General features: G+C 39.0%; 1 protein-coding gene across 6 annotated transcripts in view; it reads right to left on the reverse strand.

The window, feature by feature from the left end:
- The window catches only part of PBX1 (PBX homeobox 1), a 273,492-nt gene that overhangs the window by 14,659 nt on the left and 236,815 nt on the right, over positions 1 to 22,018 (reverse strand). For 3 of the 6 annotated variants that reach the window (XM_087440086.1, XM_087440084.1, XM_004424839.3), the window contains 3 exons: positions 20,267 to 20,426; positions 12,960 to 13,072; positions 11,525 to 11,614 (listed from right to left, as the gene is read on the reverse strand). In XM_087440086.1, coding sequence (XP_087296212.1) covers positions 11,525 to 11,614; positions 12,960 to 13,072; positions 20,267 to 20,426 — 363 coding nt within the window. The remainder of the gene's footprint in view (positions 1 to 11,524; positions 11,615 to 12,959; positions 13,073 to 20,266; positions 20,427 to 22,018) is intronic. The other 3 variants (XM_087440101.1, XM_004424840.3, XM_087440106.1) reach the window with 2 other exon arrangements.

Here is a 22,018-nt window from a genome sequence, read left to right on the forward strand (position 1 = left end):
CCAGTGCACTAAGGACTATGTAGGTACAGTCTGGAGGAACTAGGAGGTACTTCCAGGAGAAGACAATCCCGAGCTGAGTCATGTAAGATGAGTAGAATTATGAGATGTTGGCCCACTGTGTAGGTTCTGGGCTATGGATTCTATTGCTTGAGAATTTTAACCACTAGGAATTGCCCCTAGGAAAGGCCAAGCTTACCAGGACAAGAGCAGGAGAGAGCCGACATTTATAGTGCCAGGCACTTCCGGAACCTACGGTCTAGAGAGGGAGTACCAGGACAAGTACTTGCTTGTGACTTGCAACAGCAAAAACAATCACACTGGACAGGAATGAAAATTGACATCTGCAGGTCTGTTTCTCTAACCTTTAGATTTGTTGTTGCTGTTAGCTTATTCTGATGCCTGGTTCTAACCCCTCTGAACTTTTTTTGTTTACATTTTTAAAATGCCCTAATTGTTTTAATAAACTTGTATTACAAAAATGAATGCATATAAAGTACCTAGCACAGGGGAAAGTCAACAAGTGCTAGTTCTTAATACAATTATTAAGTGTCATTTTAGCCTGTTAATTTTCTATCTTTATTGTTTTTTAATTGTTCTTTAATTTACTGTTTTATACCACTTTCTTATTTTATTACTATTTGATCTGTTTATAATCTTTGTTAGTATGCTCTTAGCTGATGTTATTTATTATAACCACTCATCCTAGCTTATTTTATGTTTTTACTGTTCTCTTTAGTACTCGTGTAGCTTAATTGCTTTTAACCTTTATTCTGCCATTTCACATGCAATTTTATCATTTTCCTGCCATTTTTATCCTTCCATTGCCTTGAAGTTCATTAGTATATTCTTTCTTCCTAATTCTCTGTTTTTTTATTCCCTAGCTCTTTTTAATTTAATAGTTGTCATTATTTTTTTCTATTTAATTTTTCTGATTTTATTCCTATTAGATTATCCTCACACTTCATTACATTTATTCTTTTAACTTATTAAAAAATGCCAAGTGTTAAGTGTCACCAAAGAGGAGGGACAGTCTTGGTAGAAGTCTTGGCCCAGTGAAGCGAAGATGGCTCCTTTTTATCTCTTCTGTTGGTCCAGGAGAAACTGTTACTTTTACAGTTCATACCCCAGTTAAATGCTGATCTTCCACCCTCTAAAACCATTATTTAAAATGTATAATCTATTAAATTAACAGGCAAAATTTTCCTCTTCTTCCATTTTTCTGTCCCAGATTTAAAAAAAAAAAATTAACCTCTATTGATATTTCACATCTAGAATCCTGGAATAGTCTTGCCATCTATTTTAATGAACCACTAAATCTCTCCATGAAGAGACACTTGATCTAAAATCTCTGCTCTCTCTTGTGTATAATCACTGGGTTCCTGGCTAAGTTGGTTAGCCAAATATGACACCATAACAATGCAGAGTAGGCTATAGCCAGGGAAGAACTTTCTTTATAATTTTTAGATTTAATTTTAATAAAAGGAGTCTTAAGCCTTCTATATGCCACTCTGAAAGGACGTATAACTGAAGAGTCATAACTGAGTTCTCATAATTCTTTTTCATATCAGCCGAGCTCCAAAATATTTATTACCAGGAAACATACCAGATTCTCTTACTGCAAGATTCTTACCAACTCCCTTCATTTAGCGTAAGGACTAGAGGTTCACAGGTCCATCTGGATAAAGGGAAAGAATAGAGGCTTTGGAGTTAAACTGACCTGAGCCCACAGCCTGGCTCTATCACTTACTGGCTATCTGATCTTGAGTAAACTACTTTACCTCTCTGAGCCTCTGTTTTCTCATCCATAAAATGGAGATGAGAATGTTGACAGAGACACTGGACTATATTAGAGCACTCAATAAACGTTACGAGTTAGTATTCCTAGTATGGATATTGGTGGAAGCTCAAGTTATCTCCAGAACTTTAAGCATGTAATTAGTTGTTCTTTTCTTCTTTTATCCTTCTAAAAGGGCACAGAGTGCTCAGTAGCACGGCTGGGTCTCTGCAGAAGTTCTGAGCTCTGGTGAGAGAGGGGCCTGAAGCTTCCCTCATCAGAACCTCATCCTCTTACAGAGCATCCTTAGTCTACAGGTCAGCTGAGGTGGGGCTTCCCCACTCCCATGACAGATCACTTCCCTAAGGAGAAATAAAGTACAATTTTAGACAGGTGTGTGACTTTGAAAAATAAGTTTGTATAAGTTTGAAGGAGGCTTCAGAAAATGAATTGGACTTCAAGCTAAGGGACACTGGAGAAAAAAGGGGGAGAAACAGCTAAAGATAAAGAGGGGAAATGTAATATCTTACAAGTGAGGAAATCACATTATAATTTAATTTTCAAATATCATTAGTTTCTATTTTTATATATTTCAAAAGTTTTTATTATGTAAAAGGGATACAAGTTCCTTTAAAAGCAGGCATATCAAGTCAGAACCTAAGAGAAGTTTAGAATAAACCATATTATTCAATTTAAAATGGGCTTTTGAGCAGAGTTTGGCTATAAGATGGAGTGAGGGGGTGAGAGGCGGCTGTGGGTAGGAGGGCGAGGCACACATCTGACTGGATGGAAAAGAACAGACTGTTCTGTGGGTAACTTTGTGCTCTGTCCTTCTTCCTTTTCCTTCTTTCTCATTTGTTTTTGTAAACTATGAGAAAGGGGTAGACACAAGAAGGTAAAGGGTAGTAAACTTATATGCAAGTGTATTACATTTGTCAAAACTCAGAGAACGTACACTTATGATTTGTACACTTAATTGTGTAAAATTTTACTTCAGAAGAGAAAAAAAAACTGCAAACAAATATTTAACTCTAATTAATGGTACACATACCAGTAGTATTTACTTAGGTGAACATGTACTGTTGTCTGCAATTTACTTTAAAATCCATCAAAAAAAGTAAGATGGATTGATGGATGGATGGAAGGATGCAGATACAGATAGATGTTGGATGAAGGCAGTGGAGTAAAATATTAATGATAGAATCCAGGTGGTAGGTATACTGGTGTCACTGTAAAATTCTTCCAACTTTTCTATATGTTTGAAACACTTTCAAAATAAAGTGGAAAATTTTAAAAAGGTAGTATCCTTAATGCAAAGGAAGCAACGTAATTCCTTCTCTTAGGTAAATCCTAGACAGCATTTAAAAGCCTGACTCACTAGAGCAGAGCTTCTCAAAGTTAATGTGCTTAGGAATCACCAGGGGATCTGGTTAAAATGCAGAATCTGATTTAAGAGTCTGGGCGGGGCCTGAGATTCTGCATTGCTCACAAGCTTCCAGGTGATGCCAGTGCTGCTAATCTGTGGGCCACACCTTGAATAGACCAGCAGGTCAGGGAGGAAGGAACAGCTAAGGAGAGGCTGCCAGTGAAGGCTTCGGTCACCTGGGAGCTCTGAAACAGAGACTAGACCTCCTATAACTCCCAAAGGGTTTTCAGCCATAAAGAAAGGACTCAAGATGAGTTCAACGACCTGTCCGGTTTAGGCTTGAAAAATTATTAGGTTAGATGAATTCGTAGTTGACGGAGTTGGAAATTACTGCAAATAGGACCATAATAAATGTAGGTATTTATATGTTTATATTGTAAATATTCCTCCATACTATTTCATTGTATAAAGCATATTATTATGCTAATCTGAGTTAACTTCATGTACACAGTTAATTTTTAATAGAGTTCTACTAAGTTCCTACTATGTTAGGAAAGGCTTATTTAAGCAGAAAGCATGCTTTTCCGTGTTCTGTGTTAGGAAGTAACTAACTTTAGTGGCTACTAAATGACTGGCAAGGCATCTAGAACTGCACTGTCCAACATGGTAGCCAGGAGCCACATATGGCTATTTAAATTTCAATTAATTCAAATTAGGCGCAATTAAAAATTCATTTTCTTAGTCACACCAGCCACATTTCAAGTGCTCAACAGCCATGTGTGGCTAATGGTTAACTTATTGGATAGCACTGAAATAGAACATTTCCATTAGTGTAAAAAGTTCTTTTGGATAGCACAATTCTAGAAGGAAAGAATAGCTTCTGGCATAGTCACTTGCAAAATCTATAAAAGAATGGCAAATGTCAATTCATGTTTATAAGCAACTCACATATTTTTAGTTGATGGGAATATGATTATATATACGTAAATTCCTCTTATAATGGTCATTCCCAAAATTCTTTGAAAATAATATCATATTGATTATATTGGATGGCGTAGTCCTTTCTTTTCAGAGAAGCAGAGGACTGAAGCAGAAAACTCCCAGACCTTCTAGCTTTCTGTGACTTTACAAAGTTCAAGCACCACGTCCTATTGATATTTGCATTCATGGTGCTGGATATTGGAAGGTTCTCAATAAACATTTGTAGAATAAAGACTTTATTCATTTATTTACTTATATGGTTAGTTCTTCCAGACCCAAGTCGGTCCTGCCTTCTGCCTTATTTCTCTGTCAGATTCGAGAGTATTTAGAGCTACAAATATTAATATTTAGAGATGTGAAATAGAATTTTCCCAAACTTAAATATAGCCAGAGATAAGCAGAAATTTAAAAACTGTACCAAATTTTAAAATAACAATCGATTTTCTAAGAAAGAGGTCTAATATTTTCTCTGAAAGCAAGCTTGTCTAAAAACATGGAACTCTTTCCTAGAAGACAAGAAGAGGTGAGGCTAGACCCAGCAAGAAGAGGACCATCTGCAGAAATCAATGCTAACGTTTCCCACAATTAAATTCAGCCGATTTAATTAGCTTAATATTTACTGAGGTCTAGAGGGGTCATGCCAATTGCAGGAACATCCACACACAAAAATCTGCCCTTTGGAGGTTATGATATTTTTTCTTTATAGGGCAGAAGGCAGGACCAACTTGAGTCTGGAACAACTAACTTGATCCTAGTCCAAGGACAGTATGGCTGCAGGGACACATGTGGGCCCCACTGGGCAGGATGCTATAAAATACCAATTCCAGTGAAAATAGCATGGCGTACATTGTCATCTCAGAGACGGGAATTTTTCCAAAAACCCCAATTTCTCTTTTATTTATAGCCATGAAGTATTTTACCTCCCCTTTTATTTTCTTGGGAATGGAAAAACATCATGGTTTATAAGTAGAATACGACATTGGAAGAGGCCTTGGCCATCATCTAGCTCAATTGTCCTTTTCAGAGTTCAGGAAACTGAGTCCTATCAAGGGAAAGTGACTTGTCCACAGTCACACAGGCAGAAAATGGCAGAAGTGAAGTATGTGCACATGTATACACACATGCCCACATACACTATAAATGTGATAAACTTTGGAGTGATCGTATCACCAGGTTTGAGATCAACAAAATTCTTTGTGACTACTTCTACAAAGAGATGAGTTTCCACAAAAGGATGCTTATTATTATTATTATTTTAAGTCCATGGTATGGCTGTGTGCTTGGGGGTGGGGGGTAGATTTCTAAAACTATTGCTGGTTGGTCTTGAATTCCTTTCTTCTACTATATAACAATTTCAAACTCCCTCCTAAACTACAGAGTTTGTTGTCTCCCTTGTCCTAATAGTCCAAGAACAGGAAACCTAATCCCAGACAAAGTATTGAAGGAGACTGAAAGTTAAAATACATCCTGATTGGCATCAAAGTTTTATGTCATTTCAGATACAGGGTCTCTCCAAATTGGCCTGGATATAATATAGCATAACCTCATTCCTAAAGGTCAAAAATGCTATTGATGACATATTTATTGAACAAATGGATGAATGAATGAATGAATACATGAATACATGAATGTATGAATATGCCATTGAATGATTTGGTCTCACTCATTTTCTGTACCTTTAAGGGTTTTCACCCGGCAATTGGGGAAAAACAATGGATTGCACATGAAATTACAATATTGGGATTTTTTTTCCTTCTCCAGCTATTGTGGGTTCAACTAAACTGCTTTTCTGGTCTTAAATGCTCAGTTGATATGGTGTTCAGGTTTAAAGGCCTCATCATGTAAAAAGCTAAAGGGACTTCACTTTGTTTCCCTTTGGCTCTGTCATAAAGAACAGCCAGGCTATAAGGTACTTGAAGGCAAGAGTCCATCTACTCTATTCCTGCTGCCTTCAAACGCTTTGGAGATTGGTCCACCATGTTCAGACCTGTCGGTTCTCCTCACTCCCTTTACCCCTCCGGCCTGGGGCTGTTCACTAGTTCCCAGCCACAAAACCAGAAGGTACCCAAAGGCAACTAACTGAGGAGTAGATCTGGATATATTTTAATACCTTCAAAATTCAAATTCAGCTTGGTAAAAGAGAACAATTAAAACTTCGTATATTAAAGTGAGTTTTTAAAGATTTGCGTATGAATTTTAATTATCACCCTCACTTCCCAGTCCTACAATTCCACATGTGGCAACATCTTATTAATATATACTTTAAGTGGAAAGAGGTCTCTCAGAAGTAGTTAAGAAAAAATTAAAATGATGGCCTGTGGCCAAGTATTGCCATGTAACTTCACGATATCCAAATGTCTGAAATGTGTTTACTCAAATAGGATGCTATTTTTGTCCTAATGATTTATATTTTATTTATTTTCTTAGTAAATGTCCTCTTTTCCCTTTGCCTAACATGGGAGAAAAGAAAACCAAAAACAAAATCACATATGTTGTGGTTTACAAAGATAAAAGCCTCATCTCAATTTTTCCACTGCTATAATTATCACAAAGCAAAATTAATGACATTTTTGTCATCAACTGACATTAATGGCACTTTGCCTTTACAGAGAGAACACTAACACTTTATTTCCATTTTCACTAAAACTTGAATAAGAAAAATCTTATAGAAGTATCTATTTAGATTGGCTGGAGTGAACTCACTCCCTTAACTCACATTTGAAAATAATTAAAAATGAATTGTTCCACTCCCAAAGAATAATGCTTTCTGTTACCACAAATCTCTGAGAAGTCAAAGGGAAAAGTTCATGTCATGCAAGCTCTTCCTCCTTCCTATCTAGGGCCTCAAGATACAATTGGAGGAAGCAACAGGGTAGGCTAGGAAGTATGGCAGAGGCTGTTTCTAATGAAAGAGTTTTCTCGGAAGAGCAGTCTACAGTTGAGTCTGGTGTCCCTTGAGCTAACAGTAAGAACCAAAGATCATACTTGTAGGACTCTAGAACTATCAGCTGAAAGGGACCTGAGAGCTTGCTTATCGGGTAAATTTTACAGATAAAGCAACAACACAGAGGTGAAGCAACTCATCAAAAGAAAAGCCACAGGAAGGATCCAATTTTCCTGATTTCAAGCTGCTTCCACCTTCCACCAGCTTGTCCATGGAGGTTCTAGTCCCGCATCTGGCAGAGGCGGCAGTGAGAATATCATTAGAAACGATGTTATATTGCTATATGGATGGTATCCCACAAATAGGTTTTGATAAAGGGCTTCTTTTAGGATAGGAGGAGTTAAAGGATTCAAAGGGATAATTCTCTCAGCAATACCATCACTATATAACTTCATATATTTAATGCTGATTTGAATGCTATTCTCAGAGAATCTGCAGTGGCCAAAAAGTTTCAAAACTTTTTACAAAAAGGAAGACTTCAACTTTCTGAATTAAAAAGACAGTATATTTGTGGATTAGTAAAGCATTTAAAGTAAAAATCATTACTAGATACTTTACAGCTGATATATAAGATGTGGCTATTAGTCATTAAAATGCATTTTTTAACTCAGTGGTATCTTAACTTCTCCTACCTGATTTATTCATTCAACAAACATGTTTCGAGCAACTACCATATGCATTTTGGGAACATACACACATATTCAGGAGTAAAAGACATAAAGACTAGCTAAGTATGTCTGTGCGCATATCTCTAATGCAAGGGAAGGACATGTGTGATAAAGCAGAGAGAAGAGGGAAGAAAGGCTAAGGAGAAGAAGACAGACAGCAGGGAGGAGCTGGACGTGGGAGAGTAAGTATGATTTTGAAAGTGGGGTGGATTGGAGAAGGTAGTATAGGAATGAAAGGACATTTATTTAGATGGCATGCACGAGTGAACGTAGGGGGGTGTGTGCATAAGCAGGTAAGGGTGAGATGACCATATTGCCTGGCATTCAAGGTTTACCTGGATGACAGCAGGATGAGGTGGAAGGACAGGTAGATCGGGGCCAGAGTGTGGAAGATTCTAAATGCCAAATTCAGGGTTTGAACTTGCTTAGATAGGCAAGAGAGACACGCTGATGATTTCTGGGCACGGAATAACAAAATTCAGGAGATGTGTGCAGGAGAAAGAAAAAACTAAAGGCAGTAACAGTAATTAGGAAATGATGACAATAGTCTAGCTAATGAACTCTTTCTAGAACTAGAATGGTGGCAGTGGGAATGGAAAGGAAAGAATGGATGTGATAGCTAAGTGATCTTTAACTATGTCTGATTGACAGAGAAGTGGAATAATCTCCTTCCATTACTTAGAGCCACGCTAAACCTGGTAAGGTTTGCCCATTGTCATTTGAGAAGGAGGTATAATTTAACACTCACCGAGCTAAGGAAGGGGGTCTTTAGGCCTTGCATAACTCTATATCCTTTTCAAAAGCATATCTTTCCATCAGAAGAGAAAAAAAGTGACAACTGTGTCTTAACCTATCCTCACCAGGAACTGCCTACTGCAAAAACTGCTCACACAAGAGGAGAAAAAAGGTCAAATTAGAAGGTTATCACTTATAACATTTCATACTGCATTCACGTGGAACAATTTATGCTTTGCCAAGCCCTTTCCTACTTATTTTCTCATTTTCCCTAAAGCAGCCCTTGAGGTATTAAGGGTGGGAATTACTGGCCCCATTTTGTAGAAGAGAGGTTTAATGCCTGCCCATGGACACGTGAGAGTTACCAGGACCAGAGCCTCCGAACTCTTACCACCACACCTTGCAATGCCATCGTTACATGGTCTTAGTTAAATGCAAGTGGTCTGAACTTTATGGGATTTAAAATAGAGGCTAGTTGGACAAGATATGGGTGCTGTGAAAACCCAGCCAGGGAAGTGGATAAAGGCTGCCCAGAAAATGTCCTCCACTGAATGAAACACAATCCAGAGCCCAGCTGGGAATTCCATTGCTGCCTTGGGTTTAGAAATTGTTTATTTTTATTTCTTGGCTTGAATCTTTCATTCCTGTCCTTGTCTCTTCTTGTCTCCCTCCTTTTCTCTCTCTCTCTCTTTCTTCTCCTAGCAGCCAGAGCCTCACTCCATACACGTCTCAGTGTCTAATACCATTATCTAAAAATACGCCTCACTCTAACAAGCTCAGTCTCCTGCAGGTGGCACAATTTAAAATTGATACCAAAGGAACATATCATATCATGATTAGCCTTTGATTCATTTACCCTGCATATTAAAGACCCAGAAATAAAATAAACATAGTTCATAGGGAAAAAATTAATGCAAAATGAAAGACTCTTTCAAGTGGCATTTTCAAGCCCAGTTTTTGTGGTGGGCTCATGCAATCAGACATAATTGTCTGCACATGTTTGGTTACACTATTTCAGAAATGATTCCCAGCCCACCAAGTGACGTCAGAGGAGTCAATGCTGACCCCCAGAGTCTGAGGGCTGCTCTCTTCTGTGCCACCCAATTAGGAGAGAAAGATGTCAAATAGCAGAACTGCCAGCCCCATTTCCTGCCCAGTCATGTAGACTTTCTTCAGTTCTCCCTCTGCGTGTGTGTATATTCTCGTCCCCACACTCTTATACTTTCCTCATGCTCCTCTCTTCCACTTATATATAGAGCAAAGCTTTTTCTGGAAAAATCTATCTTAAATCTCAAAAAGATTCAGGAAATGCATAAATGTACATGTGCTTGAACCCACATACACAGACAAACACAGAGCAACTTCATTCATTTGGAATCCATTTTTGAAAACATACTTCTCCACCCTGGTATGCTGTATTTCTCTAAGCAAGCTTCTGGCAAGTCAGCCATTAATATGGTAATAATAATTAGTATTAATAGCATAAGCACAAGAAGGGAAGAATCCCTCTGCTCTGGAAATTCTTTCTAGAAAAGTGACACAATTGCCCAGAGTATGTTTAACAGGGTTAGCTTTCACTTCACTGCTTCCCTCCCAGATGGGGACTTGATAAATATTATATAAATTCAGAGGGGATTCTGCCTAAAGAAGGTAGAAAATAAAGAATTCCTAATTGGAAGGGGCCTTAAAAGTCACTAAGACATTCGCAACCTGGTGCTCGACTCCGTTCTACAACATCCGTACTTAGGAGATAGCCAAACCATGGTTGAATGCTCCAATGATGGGTAATTCTTGACTTCCAGAGGCAGCCCATCCCTTCTTTGTGAGAAAAGCCCATAAAATGTTGAAGTGAATGTGTTTCTCTGAATCTTCTACTCATTGATCCTATCCTACCCCCTACAGGTCTATCATTCATGATGAATCTAATCCCTCTCACAGAAGACAGCATGTCTAAAACTATTACGTACCACCAACTCTTCTCTTTTATGGGCTAAGAGTTCCTAATTCTTTCAACCATTCTTCATCTGATGAAACAGTTGGTATTCTCCTGATTCCTTCTAGTCTGATCATAGTCTTGTATGATTTGACCAGTGCAGAGGTGAAGGAGCCATCACCTCCTTCCTTGCTGACACTATACCTCAATTAGTATAGACTAGGATTACATTAATACATCACGCCTACCTTTCCTTCCTTCCATCCCCAATTTATTTAAATCATAACAACAGAAACAAAAAATCATCACCATCAACCAACCATAGTTTTCTTCAATACTTCCGAGCCGAGAGTTCTACTGGAGCCTCTTGTGACCTCTAAAAGGCCAGAAAATCACCCCTGATCTAAAGAACCGCCTCCTTTTCCAGACTGCCCTCTTGTCCCAGCTTGCTGTCACCACTGCTGAGATAGCGGACGATTGATCTGAGAAATCAAGTTGGATTGCTGTCCCAAATCTACACTCGGTTCTCCTTGTGTCTGTCTGATCGATTTCACTCTATGCGACATAGCTTGTCGCTATGAATTTTCATGCTAGTCAGGAGCCGCCAGCGCATCCAAGAATAAGTAGAAGATGGTCTGTACCCCTCCCCATCCCTTAAACATTCTCAGCTTCTGTGTTAATTTCTGTTTTTTAATTGTCCTTAGACAAATTGAAGAAAGGATTTTTTTTTAGACCACAGACCTGGACGCAATGGATTTTGGCTACTGGTTTCCTCCCCAGGTTCCCAGGCCCCAGCTTGTGGTGACATTTCCTACCACTGTTGTAGTAGGTGTCACCTGTTTAGCAGCTCCTCTCAGCTGAACGCATGTGGCCGCAGGTGCCATGCAAACACTGATTGTGTCTGACAGCCCTAGACGCCAGCTGCCTGCATGAAGCCTGCCCAATCACCACTTTTTTGTGGGTAGAATGCTGCCGATGGCATGACCGATACAGAAACAAGAAACTAGGTGACCGTAAAGCTAAGATAAGTCCTACTAAGTGGCATTCTGTGAGCCCTATGGCTTTGAAATAATTGGTAGTGATAGAATAAAAACAAAGGGTGCGGGGAGCCTTGTTTTCTTACACTGATGCCCTGCGGACTGTACATCTGACTGGCTGCGAGTCCGTCACTGTATCCTCCTGTCTGGCTGATAACATGGCGAAGGGTATCCACCTAAACAGATGAACAAGAGAGGAAATTAGTCAGGGAGATGCAAGCAAAGGGAGGCAGATCATCATGACAGAGGCTACCATTTGGGCATGCCAAATTAATATGATAATTTTGGAGATATTCTTCCTGGGAAATGGTCCATTAGGAGGAGGCTGGGCCTCCTCGATATGCCAAATCCATTACCCTTTCTGAGTTCAGTAGGCAAGACAGCAAACGGTAAAAGAAAGCTGGGACTCCCAACACTGAAACTAATTCAATAATGCTGCATGAGATGGCAGGGACTGGGGTGACAGAAGGGGTTGGGGGAGAGAGTGAAGGAATTTTCCCTTGCCTACAGATCATCCTGTTAGCTTCTCCTTTGTTGAGTATCCTATAAAAGTCCAGGTTCTGTTTAGAGGGGGTGTGGGCAGCCACCTCACAGAGAGAGCATTATGTGACTAACGTTCTATCTTTTTGAAGACTTAAATGAAGGCCAGTTGTTTAGTCACTTGACCAAAGTCTGACCATATCTCCTCAAACTTGTTTCCAGGCAATGCTTCTTGAGTAAGGGGCTGAACCACTGACCAGCTGGTCTACTCCAGGCATGGAATGCTTCCTGTTCCACATGCACAGTGGGAAACTGGATGGACATGGCTCAGAACTTCCCAGTAATTCTGACTCAGAGCATGCTGCTTTATCCTGTCACATCAGGCTCCATGCTGAGAGTAGGATGGCTTCCTTCTGCTGTGAAGTGTAGTGAAGGCTAGCTGCTTACTAAGGAACACTGAGGGTTTACACCACACGACTTGATTTTTGCTTCCCAACATGGTCTTAGACTCATCACCAGAAACCCAAGTCCCTTGACCTCAAGGATGACTGAGAAGATGAGTTTAGTCAACTCGGCTGGGTGTTTGTAAAGCTTAAAATGAAAACATGAGACACTAAGGTATTTGCCTACTCATTAATTACCTCCATATTGGGCAAATATTGAGTGTGGGAACCAAAAAACAAGAGGGACACCTGGAAAGTGAGACGATGGACTGAACTCCTCCTCCCTTTCCCTTTAGTGGACAAAGAATACGCTGGTTCTACTTGCCTGATGGGCCTTGGTCACCTCACCCTTGCTTGCTGCTCCTCTCCCGCCTTCCTAGTGTAACTGACAAGCCAGAGCCAAACGCATTCACAAAGTGTGGACGAGATTCCCCACGACAATGGTTGTCTTTGTTTTAGTTTGGTTGTTGGTAAGGTTTGGTTTCTACATTTCTCTCTCTCTCTCTCTGTTTCTGGACAGAAGCAGGAAGTGCCAATACAACTGAGGGCTCTTGGACTCTAACGCATTCACCTGGCGGCACATTGGCTGGGTCCCTACCTGTGATTGCACGTTGGCTCCAACCTGGGCCCCTTGGTAAGAATCCCCATTGAGTGACTGCACGCTCATGAACAAATCTCCAGAGTTTGACATGTTAAAAGAACTGGAAGAACCTGGAAAGGAAAGAGTGAGGCACCTGAATCACAGAAAGGAAAAAGCTCAACCCCCGCAACTAACGGCCAAGAGGAAGGATGACATGCAAAGCAATCCCCCCAAATAAAAATTAAAATAAAAATAATATCCACAGAGTCTGGTTAGTAGCATGAAGAACAGAGCAAGCAATAAAGGGTGCATATCGCTCATGTTATGTGAAGCCACATCTGACTGCAAGTTGCCAATAGGACTGCTCCCCTTAGCAACTTCAAGCTGAAAAAGGGAACACTGATTCTTCTCAACATAATCTATTTGAATTGGAGACAGTCTCCAGATCTAGAATCTCTCTTTCATGCCTCTAAAATTCGAGGGTTGGCCAGGGGACCACGAGCTGGTTAGCTAGAGAATATGGGCTGGTCATTCTGCCACCACAATGGAGCACACAAGCTATTCAGCTGGTTTCTAAATAAGCTACTGCCAAACCAATCTACTCTCAATAGGGAGCAGCCCCTGGGAGGGGAGTGCATGGAGGCGATGACACACACTAGGGCTGGCCCTGTGATATGAGTGCATTCACATTCCTGAATTCTAGACAGAAGTGAAGTTCCTTGTTGGGTGGCAAACAGCCCAAGACAGCCTTGAGGACTTCAAGAATATGTGAGAATGATATACTCTTCCCTACCACCTGCCATTGGGGAGGAAGATGAAACAGAATCATGGGCCAGGAATTCTCAAGCATGCATGAAATATGAAATGCTGATAATAATAATAATAATGATAATAATAATAAAAGTGGGCCTCAAGAAGAGCAGTTAACCATCTGCTCTCATCTCCCAGAGATGGAGCCTTCTCCCAGAGAGTTAGCCTTTAGGCACCACCCAGGTTCCAGTGGCTTCATTGTGGTAAATCTAACCCACTCTCAACCTCAATGCAAGGATGTGGAAAAGCTTAATATTATTCTGAAGTCATCGTGCAGCTCAGCGCATTAGGAAAGAAAGCTCAACGTGCAAGGTTTGGTTAAAACATGACGTTAGCCTGGCAAAGGAGAGACCTTAGGGACCCAGGTCAGTTCCACTCTACTATTTCCAACCCTATATTGCTCAAATTGCACTCCTGCCCTCATATTCTGAGACAGCCATCATCCGTGTGGAATCGCCCAACAATGATTCATGCCTCAGCTCTGACACTTTCTCTCCTTTCTCCCAAGATAGAGTTTTGCGCTCTCCTAGAGAGCTTCCTGCCCCATAAGAAGAGCTGCAGCTAAGCAGATTTTTTTTTTTCCATAGAAAGACCACTTAACTAGCAATGAATTCTATACTCTGCCACTCTGTTCTATGCTGAACTATTCATAGTATCCTCATACTTCAAAGGCCAGAGCCATTTAGAGGAACCAAATGATTTACTTGAGGACAATGTATTTGAGGACAACCTCAAGTTAAGACACATCTCCATTTTTTCTTTGTTTGTTGGGACGTTCATCCACACGCCAGGAAGTAGGTAACTATTTTGCTACATAAACTGATCCTCTACTCTCACTCCCTTCTCGAGGGAAAAAGGGGATGCTTTCTTTGAGAATGGGGATGGCTTAAGCACCATCCAAAGAACTATGACATATCCATAGCTCTGCAACACGTCCTGTCTCATCAGACACACATTTCTCTGTTTAGCCTATCTGAAAGGAATTAGAAAAGCGGATCTTAGGCAAAATAGGCACAAGATTTGACCAGGTGTGGCTTACACTCAGTCAGTGGGCTGGAGGCTTGGGCCTGGAACTTCCTTCCACTGATGTGGTACAAATCTTCCAATAGTCCCCCCAAACACATGGGTGAAGCAGTGGGCAGCACAGATCACATTCTCATGTTAGATACATAATACTCAAGCCTCTATGTCCTAGTTACATCCCTCTCGAATCTTTCTTTCACTCACAGTAATATAACCTAAATATTAAAAGCCATTTTGTAATAATTGTTACAACACATGCTCACATTTAGATGTCATCAGAACCAAGAACAGTCAGCTCCAAGAGCCCAAATTATAATTGTTTATTACATCAGAATTTTTTTTCCCACAAGATTGTTCAGATTGAAGTCCAGGTATTCTGTTTCTCTTCCAATCAAATACCATGTAATAAACACACACTCTCTATGCTTGGCTGATGGTTTATTGGAAATTAGCACACAAACTGAGAAATGGGAGAAACCCCCAAAGGGCTACACTGATGCCAAGTAACATAGCATCCATGGAACCACGAAGGCATGGAATGTGCCATTTATAAGATATACACTGCAACTGACACAGATGATTTTAAAAATATATGTGAATAGGTAAATTGTAAATATGTCTGGCTGCCTAATGTACATAGAGATAAATATGCACATATCAATGCACTTCATGTACAAATGCATTTGAATCAGAACAATAATTGCAGGAGTAGTCCCTGTGCTCTTTGCTGGGCTGTTTCAGCATTTGTCTCTGTACACCCATGTACAACACTACCATGGCTTCTGACTCTCTGATAAGTATCTAGAGGCAGGGATTGCTCTGAGGGAAGAGACCAGATGCCACTAACACCACAATAAAGCAGACAGAAGTCCACACAAAAATCTAAATAATGAGGGGAAGACATGTTCTTCATTTGGCACTGGAAGTTGGAAAAAGCTTATCACAGAATGGATAACCTCCTGGGAAGGAAATAATTCATAGACAAATAATGAGTGGGCCCTCTTGGAGGTGCTGTGAAATTCTCAAGCAACTAAAACAGAATTACTTGGCTTGCTGAGAAGGTCAATCAGGAACCTTACCTGCGGGTGGCTGTAAAGTAATCAGCAATTACTAGAAGCACATTTTAAGACGGGCTTGCCAGTTAAAAGGTTTTGAATTTGGCTTGGGAAGAGAGGAAAGTGGCTCATGTAAGCTGCCATCCAGACATTCGGGGGATGTACATAGCTAAGTCTGCACTCAACTAGAGAGAGAAGCAATAATGGATCACCTATGATTCTAATGCACTTGCTGAAGCAAACATGATGATGTGGAGATGTGTTAACATCCATTTTCATAAGACAATTTCCCAAAGTCTGCATTCTACTCTAAGGAGTCTTCAGGAGACTTAAACTTGTGTAGGAAAAAAAAAAAACCAGTTAACTTCATAATCCAAAAAACAGAATACTACTGATAAAATCTAAACCTAGAGCAGAGTTTCTCGACCTTGGCACTATTGACATTTTGGGCCCAATCATTCTTTTTTGTGGTGAAATGTCTTATGTATTGTAAGATGGTCAGCCACATCCCTGGCCTCTATCCACTCGATGCCAGTAGCACCCAGCCCCCAAAATTGTGACAACCAAAAATGTCTCCAGACATTACCAAATGTCCTCTGGGGTGCAAGTTTACCCCAGTTGAGAACCAACAACCTAGAATAAGAATAGATTTACTGTTTCTTCCTAAGGAACTCAAATTGTTTAAAAGTACTAGCTCTTTATTTCTCACAGTATTTTTATGAAGCAGATATATGCAAGTATTGCCCTAATTTTTGCAGTTTAGAAATCAAGGCTCCAGACAGATTATGTGGCCAGTCTGATCTAATGGGACTCCCACACCATTTAGAGGCTCAAAAGGTAGAGCCTCTCTGCTAGATGTAAGCTTAATTATGACTTATTCTTGTTTCTCTGTTTTCCATGATTCTTCCCCTTCCAAATTCCAAAAATCATTTTTACTTTCTAATCAGGGCAAAGTACAAGAGGGAAAAGCTGTCAGGCTCAATGTGAAATCCCTTTAGTAGGTGTGCACGTCAAGGTTCTAGAGCTCTAATTCCAGGAGGCTGTGTTTTCATTTTCCACTTAGAAATTAAGGAGTGAAACAGGAAGAACACAGCAGAAAACATGAATGGGATAAATTCTTTTACTTGGTTTTAAAAAGCAAAATTATAAGGGTTCCTATGGATTTACTTGAAGTCTCAGTCAACTTCTATGGATGTGTTACCTCCTCTCTGTGCCTGCTATGCATAAACTCATCTTAGAAGCTAGTGTCCAGGGGTTTTAATACGATAATCTTCCATCAATCCAGAAAAACACCAAACTTCCTATTGAGGTGTAATATGAATATGTACAAGGGCTTGCCACTAACTAAATAGTGCTAGAGGAAGAAGTTTCATGGCTGAATTTGCTGTTGTCCTTGACACACACACACAGCTAAGCAAAAGAATTCAAATCTGGGGGGTTCTGAGCCTCAATAAGCCTGGGACTGCTTAGCTAATCCCAGAAACTGATAAAATACGGAAGTTGACGCTATGCCACAGCAAGCATCTGTAATGCACAAGCCAATTTCTTTCTTCTTGGATGTTAAAATGTTCTCCAGAAGATAATCCAACCTTCCAAAAGGGGCCGCAATTTTCCGAGATTTTAATTCTTGCTTTTATAATCTCACAAAAAATAGGAAATTGAGAATGTGTCACTCTAGGTGACTCCAGAAGAATTATAAACCCAGGATTACAACTATTGCTTCAACTGGTTCCCATTCTTGCTTTCTTTTTTTCAAAACTTCATTTTCTTGTCTTCCTTCTATTCTTCCTCTTTGCTCCGTCCATTTTGCCCAACTCCACTGGTGTAAAATACGAAGCATGCCAAGTATCTCTAAATGCCTGCTAATCCCCCACGGTTTCTAGTCCCAAGTAATTTTTTTGAATTATGCTTAAGGAAATAGAAGACAAGGCATATATCAACAAATAGGAATATTTTAAAGTGGCCTAAATAAAGATACTGAAGTACTGCTCTCCACACTAAAGCCTCTAGCAGGAAGAAGATTTACTTGCAAAGTATCTTCCTTGCAGTAGAAATGAGTCTTTATATTTAGCAAAGCTTCTGGAAAAAACTCCTTCAATATCGAACATATAAAAAGTTCCCAGGTTCCAGAACTTGAGACTTCAAACTCAGCCAGAATGTATTTTCCCAGATTAACCTCTTATTTAAAACTTGCTATCTATTTCAATTATCATTTAGCCTTTGAAATTATCAAAGAGCTAGCATACAACATTATAAACACCCTCTGGGAAAAGTTTGAGCATTTTAAAGTTCTCACTTTATTTGTGCAATGCTTTGGCTTCTGTAAAGAGCAAAGGAAAATACAGAAAAGCCCATTTATAACTTTTCCTGTTAAAACGTTTATCTTTTAAAATACCATGCTATTGCACATATACAATAGAATTTTCTTTTGTCTCTACTTTAAAAAAAGCACTATGAAGCAGTTCTTCTGCATATTATTTCCAACAACTTAGACACCACTGGAAGGCTTAGCTCAAACTTTCCATAATAATTTACTTTGTGCTCAGAATAGTCATATGAAGTTTAAGCCACCAGAAAAATTCCTTAGAAAACTGTAATCATAAACTGACATTCCAAGAGAGCCAACATAATTCTTAAATATAGAGTCGGGGGTTAAAATGCTTACTTTTCTCTTTTTAAATGCTTTAGGAAAGAATAAAAAGTTACAGATTTAGTAATGAAGGGAGTCCACAGGGCCCTTCTAAGGACTAGTCATAAATCATGCTAAGCCATCTGCGATGCAGATATATCAAGGATAGGAAAAAGTCATTTTGATATCTGTTTTGCATTATGATAACCTTTGCAGGAGTGTTGAGTGTGTTTTTGCTAATGTTGACAGAACTGTACTTCTTCCAAAGAGGCAAGTGAAAATGTCTGCCTAGCAGTGCAATTCAACTAGTGTTGCTGGGTCTGAAATGCTTAATAATTGGCCAGATGGGGAAGAAGGAAACCCTCTGGTTATTGAACCCGTTAGCCTTGATCCTTTGTCAATCATACCACGATGGGAAAAGAAGGAAACACACCCAAAAAAAACCCTTGAAAAGCAAATATCCTCCTCATAGTAACCCAATGTGGAGTGCTGGGAAAAATAAAACCAGACTGAATTCTACATTGTCTTACCATATCCTTGTTTACAAAGCCCAGGCCACTCTTCATGCATGATGCCATTTAAACAAAAGAAGGCTATGATGCTACAACTCAGTGACTTGGAGAACCTTGTGATAACAAATTAGTGCATCTAGAAGCTCACAGAAGATGTTAGTGTGTGGAGCTTTCCATGTCTCCAATAATAAACCACCACACGGTAGAAAGAGAACTTATTTTAGTATACAAACAAGCTTTGGGGTCAAAGATCCCACATAATCCCCAAAATGCTAGACATTAGATTTTTAATCATATTATGATCTAACATACATAAATTTATGACACTTGAAAGTTGGAGTTGTCAATATTCTTAGAGGTGCACCCCACAGCAAAAATCAATGCATCTAGTTCATTACAGGGAAAATATCATTATCTAAGACCAAACATTTAATAAGGAATTATTTCTGGTTTTCTCTACACAAAGAAAGGTACCAAAATGCCAGCCATAGCATGCAAACACTAAGGTTATATTTTATGCATTATCGACTATGTTTTTTTCACATGTGTAAATTCAGAACTGATGGTACAAGGCACACCCAAAAATATATTGTTAGCCTAAACTCCGAAATTAGTGATACAGTGTATATTCACTAAAATAAAACCAGGAGCAGAGCACATGCCTAATACTGTAACTTGAAAATTAGAATCTGAGTAACCTGAATTAATGAGCGGCAATTTTCTTTGCAGTTTACAGAAAGAAAACCAACAAAATAAAACAGTAAAGAACAACAACTATAAACCACATATAGAAATAATCGTAGTCTGGCTTTGCAGACCAGAACATTCTAATGAGCTATTTAATAAAAGAGTGAATATTCCCACATAGAATGCATGCTAGCAGGTGACCTAGACATTATGTGGTGGAAACAGCAAAACAGACAAGGATAAAAACTTTATATAAAACAGACTAAATGCTAGAACCCCAAGGGACTCTCTCTAAGCATGAGATCTAGCTTATTTACTGGCATCTCCGAAAGCAGAATTTATAGGTCTCCTCATCAAAACCAATCAATTTACTTCTGTCCAACTTTAATAGGCACATCAGTGCAAACCTCCAGACAAGCACATCTTATAAACTGTAAAACACTTTGCTCTTTGGAAATGAAAGAAAAACCCAAAGTGGCATCAACAGCAAAAAACACAATCAAATACATAAATCATCCAATCAGAAACCTAAAGAATTAAAAGAAAACCTCAATGTAGGAAAAGTATAAAAATGGAGAACAAGCCCCCCAAATCAAAGAAAAAACTAACCAGCTGAGTTGGGAGTTGAGGGTGAGTTAGCTTGGCTTCCATGAGCTGACACATTGGTAGCAGTGACAGCCGTTTTGGCAGCATAAATATTGGCTTCCTCTTGAAATTTACCTATGTTCTTCTTGTACCGGATTCGCTTATTTCCAAACCAGTTTGATACCTAGAGCAGTTTAAGAGAGGATAAGAAAGTTAACATTTCATCCTTCACAAACATCTCAGAAGAAAGGGAGAGCTTATGAGAGGGTTTGAAGAGGTTGGCTAATTGGTCTTCTATTTCTGATTTCTCAACAGCAATTAAAAGATTTGAGGTAAGAGCTTTGAAAGGAGCAACTATATAAAACGAGATTCTCCTCAGTGTAACACAACTTAGCAAAACCACTGTGACAAAAATTTTTGTCAATGTGGAGGAGTTGCTCATTTAAACCAGTCTCTTTTTAGTTTGGGGCAAGCATTTCAAATTTGCTTACCTCACAAGTATATGACACTAAACTAAACATAACATTTCAGAAGAAATGCCTGTTACTTATCAATGCTAAAGCTGACTTTGGGCAATCAAAACACATAGCCTTTAAATATCCATATAAATCTATATCAACCTATGGGTGCTTTCACTGATGGGTTAATTTCAAATTTTTATAAGTTAAATAACTAATATGAACCAGATTCTTAGCTGCATTGTACTACAGACCTTAGGATCAATATAATTCAATCCACTAGATTTCACTAAGTATTTTGTGCAAAGCTTGGTGATATCTACATAAGGGAAAAGTGAAGCATCCAACTGATTATTCCTTGAATTCCAGGTTTTAAACGTTAAAGCCAATACACATAATAAACCTAATTTTCTTTCATTTGTTACTTTATTTCTTTCACGTGGCTCACAGCAGCTGTCTTGGCTTGATTCTGTACTCCTATTCCCTTTATATCAAGACCTCTGCCAGACACAAGTGGAGACATAGTGAAATTCAAGTTTTAGTCTCATAATTCCTGCCTTAGGAAGGAAAGTTTTATATCTCATATTCCAGATGTGATTTTAAACTAAAATGTTGTAGTTTTTATATAATTATAAAACAAATTATGAATTTGGTGATGGAAGAAGTTGATAACCCATGTACCACAGCTTACATATAATTTATATTTATACTCAACAATGGCAGATAAAGAAAATTCTTGTAAAACCACAGTTATTTTTTAAATGCATTAGTAAAATTAAAAAATCTTATAAGGCTAGCCCTCATAGACCTATACAGCTTATACTACAGCAGAAATGCCAAGCCTTTGTTATAAAAATCAAAACATACCATTGCAATATTAGTAAATGACAGAAAAAAATCAGTAAGAAAATGCTTTATTTATTGCAAATTCTGGTGCCTACAGGAAGAGTTAAACTCGGAAGAGGAAAGGCACTTCTGGGTACATGTAATTTCTAACTAATTTCACTCCCAAACTCATGTTTTTCTCGATATAACTTTTCACTATTCCTATGAATCAATCATAATTATGGTTGCTTTTTGACTTCTAAGTGAAATGGGGGAGAGGAAAAGAGGCAAAGAGATTCTTCTGAGGTAACTGGATGAGCTGGAAGAAAGAGGGAAAAGAGGAAAGTACTTTGGGAGGACTTCTGAGGAAGAAAGGAAATGTCTGACGTCTAATTAAATCAGCTGCATGAGAGAAAAATGAGAAGGAAGAGGGTGGAGAAGGGACATGTTGTGGGAATGATTCCCTTCTAAATGAGAAGAATAGAACTGGTAG

Source organism: Ceratotherium simum, chromosome 2 (genome assembly GCF_057802395.1).
Source record: "Ceratotherium simum simum isolate JZ-2026a chromosome 2, ASM5780239v1, whole genome shotgun sequence".
NCBI lineage: Eukaryota > Metazoa > Chordata > Mammalia > Perissodactyla > Rhinocerotidae > Ceratotherium > Ceratotherium simum.